This window comes from Lissotriton vulgaris, chromosome 12, assembly GCF_964263255.1.
Source record: "Lissotriton vulgaris chromosome 12, aLisVul1.2, whole genome shotgun sequence".
Taxonomy (NCBI): domain Eukaryota; kingdom Metazoa; phylum Chordata; class Amphibia; order Caudata; family Salamandridae; genus Lissotriton; species Lissotriton vulgaris.
In genome coordinates, this window is record NC_141700.1 from 29,399,716 (window position 1) to 29,412,982 (window position 13,267).

Below are 13,267 nucleotides of genomic sequence, written 5' to 3' on the forward strand. Positions count from 1 at the left end.
GTTGAGGGTGAGTGAGGGTGAGTGAGTGTGAGTGGTTGAGGGGGAGTGAGGGTGAGTGAGGATGAGGTGTTGAGGGTCGGTGAGGGTGAGTGAGGGTGAGTGGTTGAGGGGGAGTGAGGGTGAGGGTGAGTGAGGATGAGGTGTTGAGGGTGGGTGAGGGTGAGTGAGGGTGAGTGAGGGTGAGGAGTTGAGGGTGAGTGAGGGTGAGTGAGGGTGAGGGTTTGAGGGTGAGTGAGGGTGAGGGGTTGAGGGAGGGTGAGGGTGAGTGAGGGTGAGGGGTTGAGGGTGAGTGAGGATGAGTGAGGGGTTGAGGGTGAGTGAGGGTGAGGGGTTTAAGGTGAGTGAGGATGAGTGAGGGGTTGAGGGTGAGTGAGGTTGAGGGTGAGTGAGGGTGAGGGGTTTAAGGTGAGTGAGGATGAGTGAGGGGTTGAGGGTGAGTGAGGGGTTTAAGGTGAGTGAGGGTGAGTGAGGGTGAGGGTGAGTGAGGGTGAGGGGTTTAAGGTGAGTGAGGGTGAGGGTGAGTGAGTGTGGGGGGTTGAGGGTGAGTGAGGGTGAGGGTGAGGGGTGAGGGTGAGGGGTTGAGGGTGAGTGAGGGTGAGGGGTTGAGGGTGAGTGAGGGGTTTAAGGTGAGTGAGGGTGAGGGTGAGTGAGGGTGAGTGAGGGTGGGGGGTTGAGGGTGAGTGAGGGTGAGGGTGAGGGGTTGAGGGTGAGTGAGGGTGAGGGGTTGAGGGTGAGTGAGGGTGAGTGAGAGTGAGGGTGAGGGGTTGAGGGTGAGTGAGGGTGAGGGTGAGTGAGGGTGAGGGTGAGGGGTTGAGGGTGAGTGAGGGTGAGTGAGGGGGTGAGGGTGAGTGAGGGTGAGGGGTTTAAGGTGAGTGAGGGTGAGGGTGAGTGAGGGTGAGTGAGGGTGGGGGGTTGAGGGTGAGTGAGGGTGGGTGAGGGTGAGTGAGGGTGAGGGGTTGAGGGTGAGTGGTTGATGGTGAGTGAGGGAGTGGGGTTGAGGGTGAGGGGTTGAGGTGGGTGAGGGTGAGGGTGAGTGAGGGTGAGGGGTTGAGGGTGTGTGAGGGTGAGGGGTGAGGGGTGGTGTGGAGGGTTGAGGGGTGAGGTGGTGAGGGGTTGGGGGGTGAGGGTGAGGTGTGGGTGTGGGGGTGAGGGTGAGGGTGGTGTGGGGGTGAGGGGTGGGAGGGTGTGGGGTGAGGGTGTGTGGTGTGGGTGAGGGTGAGTGAGGGTGAGGGTGGTGAGGGTGAGGGTGAGGGTGAGTGGGTGAGGGGGTGAGGGGGGTGAGGGTGGTGAGGGTGAGGGGGTGGGGTGAGAGAGAGTGAGGGTGAGTGAGGGGTGAGGGGTGAGGGGTTGAGGGTGAGGGGTTGAGGGGTGAGGGGTTGAGGGTGAGTGAGGGTGAGGGGTTGAGGGGTGAGGGTGAGGGTGGTGAGGGTGAGTGAGGGTGATGTGAGGGTGAGGGGTGGGGTTGGGGGTGAGGGGTTGAGGGTGAGTGGGGTGAGGGTGAGTGAGAGTGAGGTGAGGGGGGTGAGGGGTGGGGGTGAGGGTGAGGGGTTGAGGGTGTGTGAGGGGTGAGGGTGGGTGAGGGGTGAGTGAGTGGGGTGAGTGAGGGGGGTGAGGGTGAGTGAGGGTGAGTGAGGGAGGGTGAGGTGGTGAGGGGTGGGTGAGGGTGAGTGAGGGTGAGTGAGGGTGAGGAGTTGAGGGTGAGTGAGGGTGTGTGAGGGTGAGGGTTTGAGGGTGAGTGAGGGTGAGGGGTTGAGGGTGGGTGAGGGTGAGTGAGGGTGAGGGGGTGAGGGTGAGGTGAGGATGAGTGAGGGGTTGAGGGTGAGTGAGGGTGAGGGGTTTAAGGTGAGTGAGGATGAGTGAGGGGTTGAGGGTGAGTGAGGTGAGTGAGGGGTTGAGGGTGAGTGAGGGTGAGGGGTTTATGGTGAGTGAGGATGAGTGAGGGGTTGAGGGTGAGTGAGGGGTTTAAGGTGAGTGAGGGTGAGTGAGGGTGAGGGGGTGAGTGAGGGTGAGGGGTTTAAGGTGAGTGAGGGTGAGGGTGAGTGAGGGTGAGTGATGGTGGGGGGGTTGAGGGTGAGTGAGGGTGAGGGTGAGGGGTTGAGGGTGAGTGAGGGTGAGGGGTTGAGGGTGAGTGAGGGGTTTAAGGTGAGTGAGGGTGAGTGAGGGTGAGGGTGAGTGAGGGTGAGGGGGTTTAAGTGAGTGGAGGGGTGAGGGTGAGTGAGGGTGAGTGAGGGTGGGGGGTTGAGGGTGAGTGAGGGTGAGGGTTGAGGGTGAGGGGTTGAGGGTGAGTGAGGGTGAGGGGTTGAGGGTGAGTGAGGGTGGGTGAGGGTGAGGGTGAGGGGTTGAGGGTGAGGGGTTGAGGGTGAGTGAGGGTGAGGGTGAGGGGTTGAGGGTGAGTGAGGGTGAGTGAGGGTGAGGGGGTGAGGGTGAGGTGAGTGAGGGTGAGGGGTTTAAGGTGAGTGAGGGTGAGGGTGAGTGAGGGTGAGTGAGGGTGGGGGGTTGAGGGTGAGTGAGGGTGGGTGAGGTGAGTGAGGGTGAGGGGTTGAGGGTGAGTGGTTGATGGTGAGTGAGGGAGAGGGGTTGAGGTGAGGGGTGAGGTGAGGGGTTGAGGGTGAGTGAGGGTGAGGGGTTGAGGGTGAGTGAGGGTGAGGGGTTGAGGGTGAGTGAGGGTGAGGGGTGGTGGGTGAGGGTGGTGGTGAAGGGGTGAGGGGTGAGGGTGAGGGGTTGAGGAGTGAGTGAGGGTGAGGGGTTGAGGGTGAGTGAGGGTGAGGGGTTGAGGGTGAGTGAGGGTGAGGGGGTGAGGGTGGGTGAGGGTGTGAGGGTGAGTGAGGGTGGTGAGGGGGTGGTGGGTGAGGGTGAGTGAGGGTGAGGGGGTGAGGGGGTGAGGGGGTGAGTGAGGGTGAGTGGTGAGGGGTGAGGTGAGTGAGGGTGAGGGGTTGAGGAGTGAGGGTGGGTGAGGTGTGGGGTTGAGGGTGAGGGGTTGAGGGTGAGGGGTGGGAGGGTGAGTGTGGGTGAGGGTGAGGGTTGAGGGTGAGTGAGGGTGAGGGTGAGGGTGAGGGGTTGTGGGGTGAGGGGTTGGGGTGAGTGGGGTGAGGGGTGGGGTGGTGGGTGTGGGGTGGTGTGGTGGGGGGTGAGGGTGGGGGTTGGGGTGAGGGGTTGAGGTGGTGGGGGTGAGGGTGAGGGAGGGTGAGGGGTGAGTGAGGGTGAGTGTGGGGTGGTGAGGGGGTGAGTGGTGGGGTGAGGTGGGTGAGGGTGGTGAGGGTGGGGTGAGGGGGTGGGGTGAGGGGTGAGGGGGGGGGTGGGGGGTGAGTGAGGGTGGGGGGTTGAGGGGTGGGGGTTGAGGTGAGGGGTTGGGGTGAGTGAGGGTGAGGGGTGAGGGTGAGTGAGGGTGAGGGGTTGAGGGTGTGAGTGAGTGGGTGAGTGAGGGTGAGTGAGGGTTGGGGTGTGAGGGTGAGGTGTTGGAGGTGAGTGAGGTGAGGGAGGGTGAGGGGTTGAGGGTGTGTGTGTGACAGTAACTTGTGTGTGTGAGGGCAGTGTGTGTCAATGCAACGGGGCTCATGTTATCGACCTCAGAAGCATTAAAAGTGTGTGTCTTGGAACGTCTGAGGGCAGCTCGTGTTACAAGCTTGCTTTGAAGATGGTCATGCAGTGCTGGGAGTGGAGCAGATGGTCCTGTTTATGACCTGCAGAGCACGTGTGAAGTGGGCGCGGATGAAGTGACTGGGGGGTGAGGGGTGTGCACGTTTTAAAAGTAGATACGGCCTCCGGCCGTGAATAATTAGGGGGTGAGAAATGCGCTGGGAGGGCTGCCTTTGATGTGGGAATGCGAGGCAGGCAGGCAGGCGGCTGGTGGCATTGTGCACGCGCTTCATGCACTGCAAGGAATCGCCAGCCAGTGGTGGTGTGGATAAAGACTGGATAAGCCCCTATATAGCTTGCCAGCTGTGCTGCGCACAACAGGCGAGCCCTAATAAACCAGTAGTAAACCACACAGTGGCTGCAGCGTCTTCCTTGGGGGTGCAGGCAACATTACAATGGCGACGAGGATGGGATGGTAGACCCCCCCTCCCCCCCCCCCCCCACACAGCAAGGAAACAGCACCGAGGGAAACAGCAACTACACCGGTGGGTAGGAAACACCGGCGCCTTCATGTATGGGAGGTAACAGATACAATCCTGTTACTCTGTGAGTCTGAGTAAATTATGTACTCTTTTACAGATCTCACCTTCTTTTGTGCCCTCATGGTTTTGGGTACAACCTCACAGACTTGAAAACGAGATAGCTCAGCTACGATCCATTACCAAACAGAAGATGCGCCTCGAATGGATCATTACACCGCAGGAGCAGCCACAGAACATTATTTTAAATTGACAATACTGAAAATGCTCATAGTTAAATGCAGAGGCGGCAAACGCTGGTAATATATTCATGGAAATGTCGACAAAATGGATATATAAATGGCACACTCGTCGGAGAGGCCTAAAGGATGTTATTGAATGGCAATACTATTTATCAATAAAATAACAGTGCATTAGAAGAACTAAAACAGGATATCAGGATTGCTAATGTTTAAAGTTATATTCACTTTAGTCAATATACTATGCATGTGAATATGATACAGAGAACATTGCCTTTGGGTTGCAAAACAGTGTCACCAATTTAAATAAATAATTGACAGACTTTTCATTAGATGCACTTTAATGCACTGATGTAACGGTGCTGACACTGGTAACGAAAACTTGTCACATCAGGCAAAAGACAATTTACAAACTCAGTTGTAGCTGTAATTGCATCATGGAGTAAAGTTACGCTAATGCGCAGCGCCAAAGCTACATCGGACAAAGACAATAACTATCGGACCCAGCTCCAAACACTGCAAGTCTAAATGGTGGACAATATACACAATAGTAATTGCTGCATTCAAGAGAAAGAAAAATCCACCAGTGGTCATTGCACCCTGGAAAGGTGACCATTCACATAATTAAAGACAGAAGAGTTGCAAAGGAAAATCATAAAAATCACAAATATGGAATTAGCTATAACAGGTAGACTGCACTGAAAGGGGCCACATTTGTATTTCCAGCTTAGATAATAACGTTATGCACAATGTTCATTAACTTCACTAAAACCACTGGGCCAAGTCATTTTAGTTCACTTTGTTTAATTTAACATCTGAAATTAGCTGCAGATGTAACAAAATCCTTAAACCAACAGGAATAGCCTGTCAGCATGTTATAAGATGGCGCAGAGGATGAATTTAATTGATGATAACAGGCACTGAAGACATATGTGGGATAAGTGTATGTAAAAATGTTTGAATAAATAATTGATCAAACCTGCAGTGAGAGTTTGGAGAATGCCATCTGTTCTACAAAATGTTTTGGAGTTCAGCCATGCAAAAAGTAGCATTAGCTTATGCCAAATCAGTTTTCCTTGTACTCTCTTGTTGAAAACTGCAGAATGAAGATCCCTGCGTTTACAGTCAGGCTTACCAGAACAGTGTGATCTGTGACAAATACCCTTGAGCCTACATTCATTATGCTTAAAACATGGCTGGTGACAGAAACAAAATTAGGGCTCATTTATGCTACGGAGGTAGCCCGCTGACCGTGTGGTGGGGGTCATTCCCTGCATCACCGTGGCTGGGCGACCACCCGCTATATTTTGAGATCCTTACCAACCCTACAGAGATCGCCACGCCTTTAGAGCAGCCGCCATCACAGTGGCTCTTCTAAAGCCGCTGAAAGTTTGGTGAGCGGATGCCAGGTTTTAGGATTCTGTCCCTCGTACTGTTTTGTTTTTTTTAAAAAAAATGTGGAGTTTGTTTTTGAAAAACAAAAAATAAATTACTCTAATATAATCGAGTATTCTGAAAATATGTGTGGGTCTTTTTTCCTAATTTGTCAGGTCAGGACCGCCAGGGTTTCCGCGACAGTCCCGTACTGAAAAGAAAAATACATCATATCGTCCACTCTGAATAGAGAGGGCAGTCTGATGCTCCTACACAAATGGACCAAACTCCGTCGGGCAGTCGACATAGGATTTCTGATGGTGGACCCAACAGGGACGTTGCAGTCAGAAACATGGCGGTCCACCTGATTCAAAACAGAGCTGGTGGACCATCAGATTGGTGGTCGAGAGAAGCGCGACACGGCAGCGTTGGCATGGAGCGGAAACCATCTCATCCAGCTCTCTGCACACTGAACTCCTCTGTGGCTTGCAATATCCTCATAACTTACTCCGAGTTGTAAAATCCCTTCTCTAATATTCTTTGAGCAAATGAAAAGCCACAAACTGCATATAAAAAAGGAAAATGTAATGTGTTAATTGATTTATAGGTTGAATATATTTTTATTTATATAATATTTCATTATGCTTAAATATCAAATCATATATAAAAGTTGTAATTATACAATCAATTATGACATTAGCACAGTGCTAATATCTCAAAAAGAGAAACTACTGATTTGAGTGTAATTAAATGTTATGACTTTATGAGCCGCCTTATTTAAACTCACTATCGTTGCCTGATTCAGTAAAAAGATTACATTTATAATACTAAACTGGCATTTAAGATTTGGACGTCAATATTTGATGTTGTAGCAGTGAGAATTCATTTAACATTTAATGTCTGTCTATAATCTTTAAAAAATCCTACACATTGATTATGCTATAAGGAATATCTAATTTGCATATAAAAAGCTTAACCAGGAGATGAAGGGAATGGCTTGTAGTGGACTGAGGTAAATGTAAAGTTCAATTTTATGAAGATCATTGTTTGGCTTATAGAATTATTAAGCACCTATTGCAAGATACAATTTTCTCACTAAAAGTAATGCATTTTAATGATCACAATATGCTTCAAAGAAGTACAAAAACAAAGTGTGATGCAAATATGTAAATACCAACTGCCAGTGTTTTGCCTAGTTTTCTACCCCCCTCCCCCCCAAGGGATTCACGTGTGTACACATGCACACAGCATACATGCAAACTCGTGCACACATTCACACGCGTGCTCACTCTCAAACGTAACCATAAATGCACAGATACATACTTGCATTCAAACAGAGATATGCACGCACCCCTATTCATAAACACCCTAATGTTCTGCATACACCACCTCCTGAGGTAAAAAAGTTGTAGTAAATACAATTATGCTCATTTTATAGAAAACATGTATCAAATAACAACAATATTCTCTGAAGCAATCTGAAGATTAGTTGGGGGGGGTTTAGTGAAATATCTAAGAGTTGGTAGAACCATCAGAAATTATTAATATATCAACTGTCGGGTATTAACATATCAAACACATCCTTAAACTGACCACATTTTTCAACTGCGTTGAATCAGCCAATCGGTGGCAAGGCTGGTCATGCATTATGACTCCAATCAAGTGCACTTCCATGTGATCAGGTAGGATGTCTATCTATGTCTAACTTTAAAATAACCCACAATTATTCAAAGCCCGTAGAAGCTCGCAAGCCTTACCTTTTTCGCATGTTGGCCCTTCGTAGCTCGGTAAACACAGGCATAAGAACGAGTTGACTTCGTCGATGCAAGTGCCGCCATTTTGGCAAGGAGATGTCAGGCAATCGTCAATATCTAGAAAAATAAAGAGAACAGGTGCTTCAGGGGAGCTGGAAAAGAACTGGTTCTTGCAACCATTTCCCAAAGTATGCAAGATTGTTCCTTCCTTGACAGTGCAAGCACCAGTCAACTATCACTTTAACAGTAGACACGCAACACTGACAGCGCAAGACCCATCTCACCCCCACCAACACTACACAAATCAGTTACTAGGACTACGAGAGAAGTCAATGCAATAATGACAGAATGAGAACCATTTTGCAAGAACCAGTCAAGTATGACTGCAAGAGCCTTCACCCCAACAGAACAAGAACCAACTCACCCACCACCAACACTAACTAGTTATAGTGACTACAAGAGAAGACAATGCAATAATAACAGAACAAGAACCAACTAACCCAACACCAATGCTGGAAGAACCAGTCAAGTATGACTGTAAGAACCTCCACCCCAACAGCACAAGAACCATCACACCTAACAGGAACACAAACCAGTTACAATGACTAGAAAAGAAAACAAAAACAAGAACCCTCTAATCGAATGCGAACTCTGCAAGAACCAGTCAAGTATGACTGCAAGAGCCTTCACCCCAACAGCACAAGAACCATCCCACTCAACAACAGTAAAAAAAGTATTTATTTCCATGCAAGCTGTGCAAACCCCACCTAACCCACATACCAGCGGGAAGTAAACACCAAACCTCTTCTCAGCAGTGCAAACTCCACCCAACTGTAGAGTGCACCAATAGAACGCCCAAAGAGCAGCTCCACCCAATCACAACCCAACAATTTAGGTCCAATACATCCTCTTCCCCCACATGCAGACATTGTTCTTGCTCTGCATTTTAGCCACTATTCTAAGAAGGTGGCTGTGTGGATTCAGTGAAGGGGACAAGATGTTCGTTTTTATGCATTGTACCAACTATGTTCACGTGCTGCTGAAATAATTCATACTTTGAAACCTGTCTACTTTAGCGTTGTGTTTGTGGCCTCACCACATATCCTACAAGGCGTTTTGCAGCCTATAATAGTTTGACTCCCCTTATCCACAAATACAGTTCTGACTAAACCAGAAAATCTTCAGAAATAGTTTACTTTAATGTATAATTTGCTATTTCATATAAAAAAAATCTCAACATCCTAACGAAGGCCCAGGCTACAGACTCCCTAGTGGGATGAAACATGTTGAAATGGTGTCTGTTACTGGCTTTTGTCACTCACTGGTACCATACAACAAATTTTGTTGGTTTACAATTTTCAATAGCAACATATGGCCAATATATTTTGATTTAGGCTTAAGCATGCATATTCCTTGAAAGAAACATTTGCGACCCATGTTGTTTGAAAATTCGAATTTAAAAACTTTGGGACCGATTGAGTGTTCAGAGATAACTAAGAAAATTCTCAAATTTCGGTAGGGAAGTCTGAAAAAGTAGAGAGAGTCTGTGGTCTGAATTTCTATCAAAGGTAGAGGGGTGTCGATGACATTCGGATGGTGGATTTCATTCGGTATTCAGAGTTTGAGCCTGAAATGTTGAGGATTTTCCATTCCCTCCCACCTCTAAACTAGGATATTTGGATCTTTTACTACTCTCTTAGTCTGGTATCTGAATCTCTGAATCAAATAATTGTATCAATTTATTTATTTGAAAGACACTGGCTGTGCCACTCTTTTTATCGGAAAGGCCCTATACTCGGATAAACTGACATTGGACTGTTATCCTGAGTGAATAATTTTATTTCGTTTTTACCCTTTTAATAGTACCATTTGTTCTAGAAACATTCTCCGTTTTTCATGGAAGCTGAAGACTTAACAGGGAGTGATATCCATGACAGACGAAAGATCCAGAGACGTGAGGACCTAAGGTTGCAAGTTTGTAGGTGATTAGGATCACTGTGGGAGAATGACGTATAGGACGGCTCAGGTGTGTGAGGGCCCAAGGACTCAGGTGTACGAGGCTCCAAATGCGAGAGGATTTAGCTGCACGAAGACCCAAAAGTGTAAGGACTCAGGTGAGGATCAAAGGACATGAGGAATCAGGAGCAGTGGATCCAAGAGTGTGAGAGCTCAGAATGTAAGAGGATTCAAGGGCGAAGGACTCAGATGTACAAGGATTCAAGGGACGAAGGACTCAGGTGTACAAGGATTCAAGGGCAAGAGGACTCAGATGTACGAGGATTCAAGGGCAAGAGGACTCAGATGTATGAGGATTTAAGTGCAAGAGGACTCAGATGTACGAGGATTTAAGTGCAAGAGGACTCAGATGTACGAGGATTTAAGTGCAAGAGGACTCAGATGTACGAGGATTTAAGGGCAAAGGACTCAGATGTATGAGGATTTAAGGGCAAAGGACTCAGATGTATGAGGATTTAAGGGCAAGAGGACTCAGATGTATGAGGATTCAAGGGCGAGAGGACTCAGATGTACACGAATTTAAGGGCGAAGGACTCAGATGTATGAGGATTTAAGGGCAAAGGACTCAGATGTACAAGGATTTAAGGGCAAGAGGACTCAGATGTATGAGGATTTAAGGGCAAGAGGACTCAGATGTATGAGGATTTAAAGGCGAAGGACTCAGATGTACAAGAATTCAAGGGCGAGAGGACTCAGATGTATGAGGATTTAAGGGCGAAGGACTCAAATTCAAAATTTAGCTGTATTGGGTTAAAAATTTTAAAACCATCAAAGCACACTCAGTAAATTCCTTTCATATTTAATCACATTATTGGATCATGATTACACAAATAAATAAATTACAATGTGCAAAAATAAAATAGTTGGTGAATGCCGAGACAAAATAAAAAGTTTGTCACCAAATTGAAAGTTAATAGTTTCTAAAAATTCCAATTTTCATAATATACAATAATCTTTACATTTAAAGCTATCAAAATAGTGCGGGCACAAAAGGCAGCGATTAAGGTAGCAGCATTTTCTTTCGGCATCTCACTGCCCCTGTGATGTTGCTCGCCACCCCATAACATATCCCAGCGGATCCTAACATTTGTAAATAAACCAGGGCTGGTCTAACCTGATCAAAATTACAACCTCTTAATAGTGGGAGAATAAATTTCTTTCGCTGCAGTACATAAAATGTACAAAAGAAAATCATGTGGATGACATTTTGCTCCGATTTATTATCACACGGACACGGCCCCAACGTCCCACATTTAGCAAACCCCCCGGGAAAAGATAGCAGCCAATGGAGGATACCATGTTTGAACCTTACAAGTAAAAACAGGTGGAATGGCTTATTTATGTATGTCAGGTACGGCTGGATATCTCTCCCTGCACTTAACATAACACATTTTCTAACCGAAGGTTTAGCCAATTCCTTCTCTTCCCTCTTTACATCCCACCTGTTTATAAACTGGGATTTCACTGCTTTAATCATGATTTTACTTAAAGCCATCGGGTTTGTAAACAAGTCATTGCTACTCATTAAGTCCAGTTGAGTTTTAATGTACCGGATCCATGGTATAGCCATGGCCTTGTCTAGGGACAGACAGTCCTGGATAATTAATTGATTCAAACTCGGCACTGGCTGGGACCAGATTCTCAACCACCCTAGTATCGGAGCTACAGCAATCTGATCAGAAATGTAACCAGCCCCCAGGTCTTCGTGCACATTGAATGATGCTGCTGATTGAGGGAGCGATAGGATTTTCCCAAAGAAAACATTTTCTGTCATTTGAATCTCGCTTGAGTTAGTGTAGCCCCACACCTCACTCCCATACAACGCCATGGGCACGCATTTGGCGTTGTAGATTTTCATAATGGCCGGTAACGGCTTACAGCCTAATCGTTTAGCAAAGCCCGACAGGGCACCTGTGGCCCTCGCTAGTATGGTTCTTTTCAGCGCCCGCTGCATTGCCCATGATCTTTTGTCATCAAAAACAATACCCAGGTATGGGAAGGTTTGTACTTTACTGAGCTCCTGCCCCTTGCAGACAAACAAAGCCCTATTTGCCCGTCGGCTGCCTATCGACATGGCGTGCAATTTTTTTCAACTGGTTTTTGGATCCAAGGAGTCCATAAAATTAATAAAGAAGTCTAACAATGATTGTAGGCCTCGAGCAGTCCTGGCTACTAACACCGCATCATCAGCGTATAGTAGTGCCAGGATTTTTTTTTGGCCAACTCTGGGGATGTCCTTACATGATGAAATTAGGGCTTCACCCAGCTTGTTTATATAGAGTGTAAACAGCAAGGGAGCAAGTATACACCCTTGCCCTACCCCTCTCTTTACTGGCCAAGCATCTGTCAAGCTTCCGTCCTCATTATAGCGAACTGCCGCGCTAGTATCTTTGTGCGAAGGACTCGGATGTATGAGGATTTAAGGGCAAAGGGATCAGATGTATGAGGATTTAAGGTTTAGAGGCCTCAGATGTATGAGGATTTAAGGGCAAGAGGATTCAGATGTATGAGGATTTAAGGGCGAGAAGACACAGATGTATGAGGATTTAAGCCGAGAGGACTCAGATGTGCGAGGGCTCAGGTGCGCGAGGACCCAAGGATGAGAGGACTCAGGTGTATGAGGGCTCAGGCGCGCGAGGACCCAGGGGTGCAAGGGATCAGGGGCGCGAGGGATCAGGGGCGCGAGGGCTCAGGGGCGCGAGGACTCAGGTGCGCAAGGACCCAAGGGCACGAGGGTTCAGGTGCGCGAGGACCCAAAGGCGCGAAGTTCATGGGCACAGAAGGACTCAGACGAAAGCCGCTGTAAGGGCTCTTTGTGAGATGATAGTGATTGGGCAAGGAAGAGGAAAAGACAGCAATCCTTACCACCACCCAATCTCCAGAGGCCTCGGAGAGCAGAGCTGCATTACAGCTGCCCCAGAGGCCGCGCGATCCATCACTCTGCGGACACGGTGTGCATTAAGAGGGGAGATTATCTCCAGAGGACCGTGAAATCTCCTCTTACACATCACTGGCCTCCAGGTGCTATGTCATCCAATTTACACCCTCCTGAAGGACGGGCCGAGTTTCCACTCGTTTAGTTTTCGCTTTCTCTCTCTCTCTCTCTCTCTCCGTCTCGCTCTCTCTCTCTCAATGTGTCTGTCTGTCTGCCTGTCTCTCTCTCTCTCTCTCTCTCTCTCTCCTAAAAGTGCACTGGGGGAACCTCCCCGAGTCCCAGATCCTTATTATGAATGTGCACAGGCCAGCCAACGGACTGAACCCAATTCTGCATTCCCTCCATGTCTGCACAGCCCTGCATAGCTGCTGCATTGCTCCTGCATTGCCCCTGCATTGCTCCTGCATTGCCCCTGTATTGCTCCTGCATTGCCCCTGCATTGCTCCTGCATTGCTCCTGCATAGCTGCTGCATTGCTCCTGCATAGCTGCTACATTGCTCCTGCATTGCTCCTACTTTGCTCCTGCATTGCCCCTGCATTGCTCCTGCATTGCCCCTGCATTGCTCCTGCATTGCCCCTGCATTGCTCCTGCATTGCTCCTGCATAGCTGCTGCATTGCTCCTGCATAGCTGCTACATTGCTCCTGCATTGCTCCTGCTTTGCCCCTGCATTGCCCCTGCATTGCTCCTGCATTGCCCCTGCATTGCTCCTGCATTGCCCCTGCATTGCTCCTGCATTGCTCCTGCATAGCTGCTGCATTGCTGCTGCATAGCTGCTACATTGCTCCTGCATTGCCCCTGCATTGCTTCTGCATTGACCCTGCATTGCCCCTGC

The 13,267-nt window shown here is 48.7% G+C and overlaps 1 protein-coding gene across 3 annotated transcripts in view; it reads right to left on the reverse strand.

Annotated features, from left to right (window-relative positions):
* The window catches only part of NCAN (neurocan), a 400,988-nt gene that overhangs the window by 40,617 nt on the left and 347,104 nt on the right, over positions 1 to 13,267 (reverse strand). For all 3 annotated transcript variants that reach the window (XM_086946853.1, XM_086946852.1, XM_086946854.1), the window contains exon 12: positions 7,486 to 7,599. In XM_086946853.1, the coding sequence (XP_086802979.1) occupies positions 7,486 to 7,599 (114 nt within the window). The remainder of the gene's footprint in view (positions 1 to 7,485; positions 7,600 to 13,267) is intronic.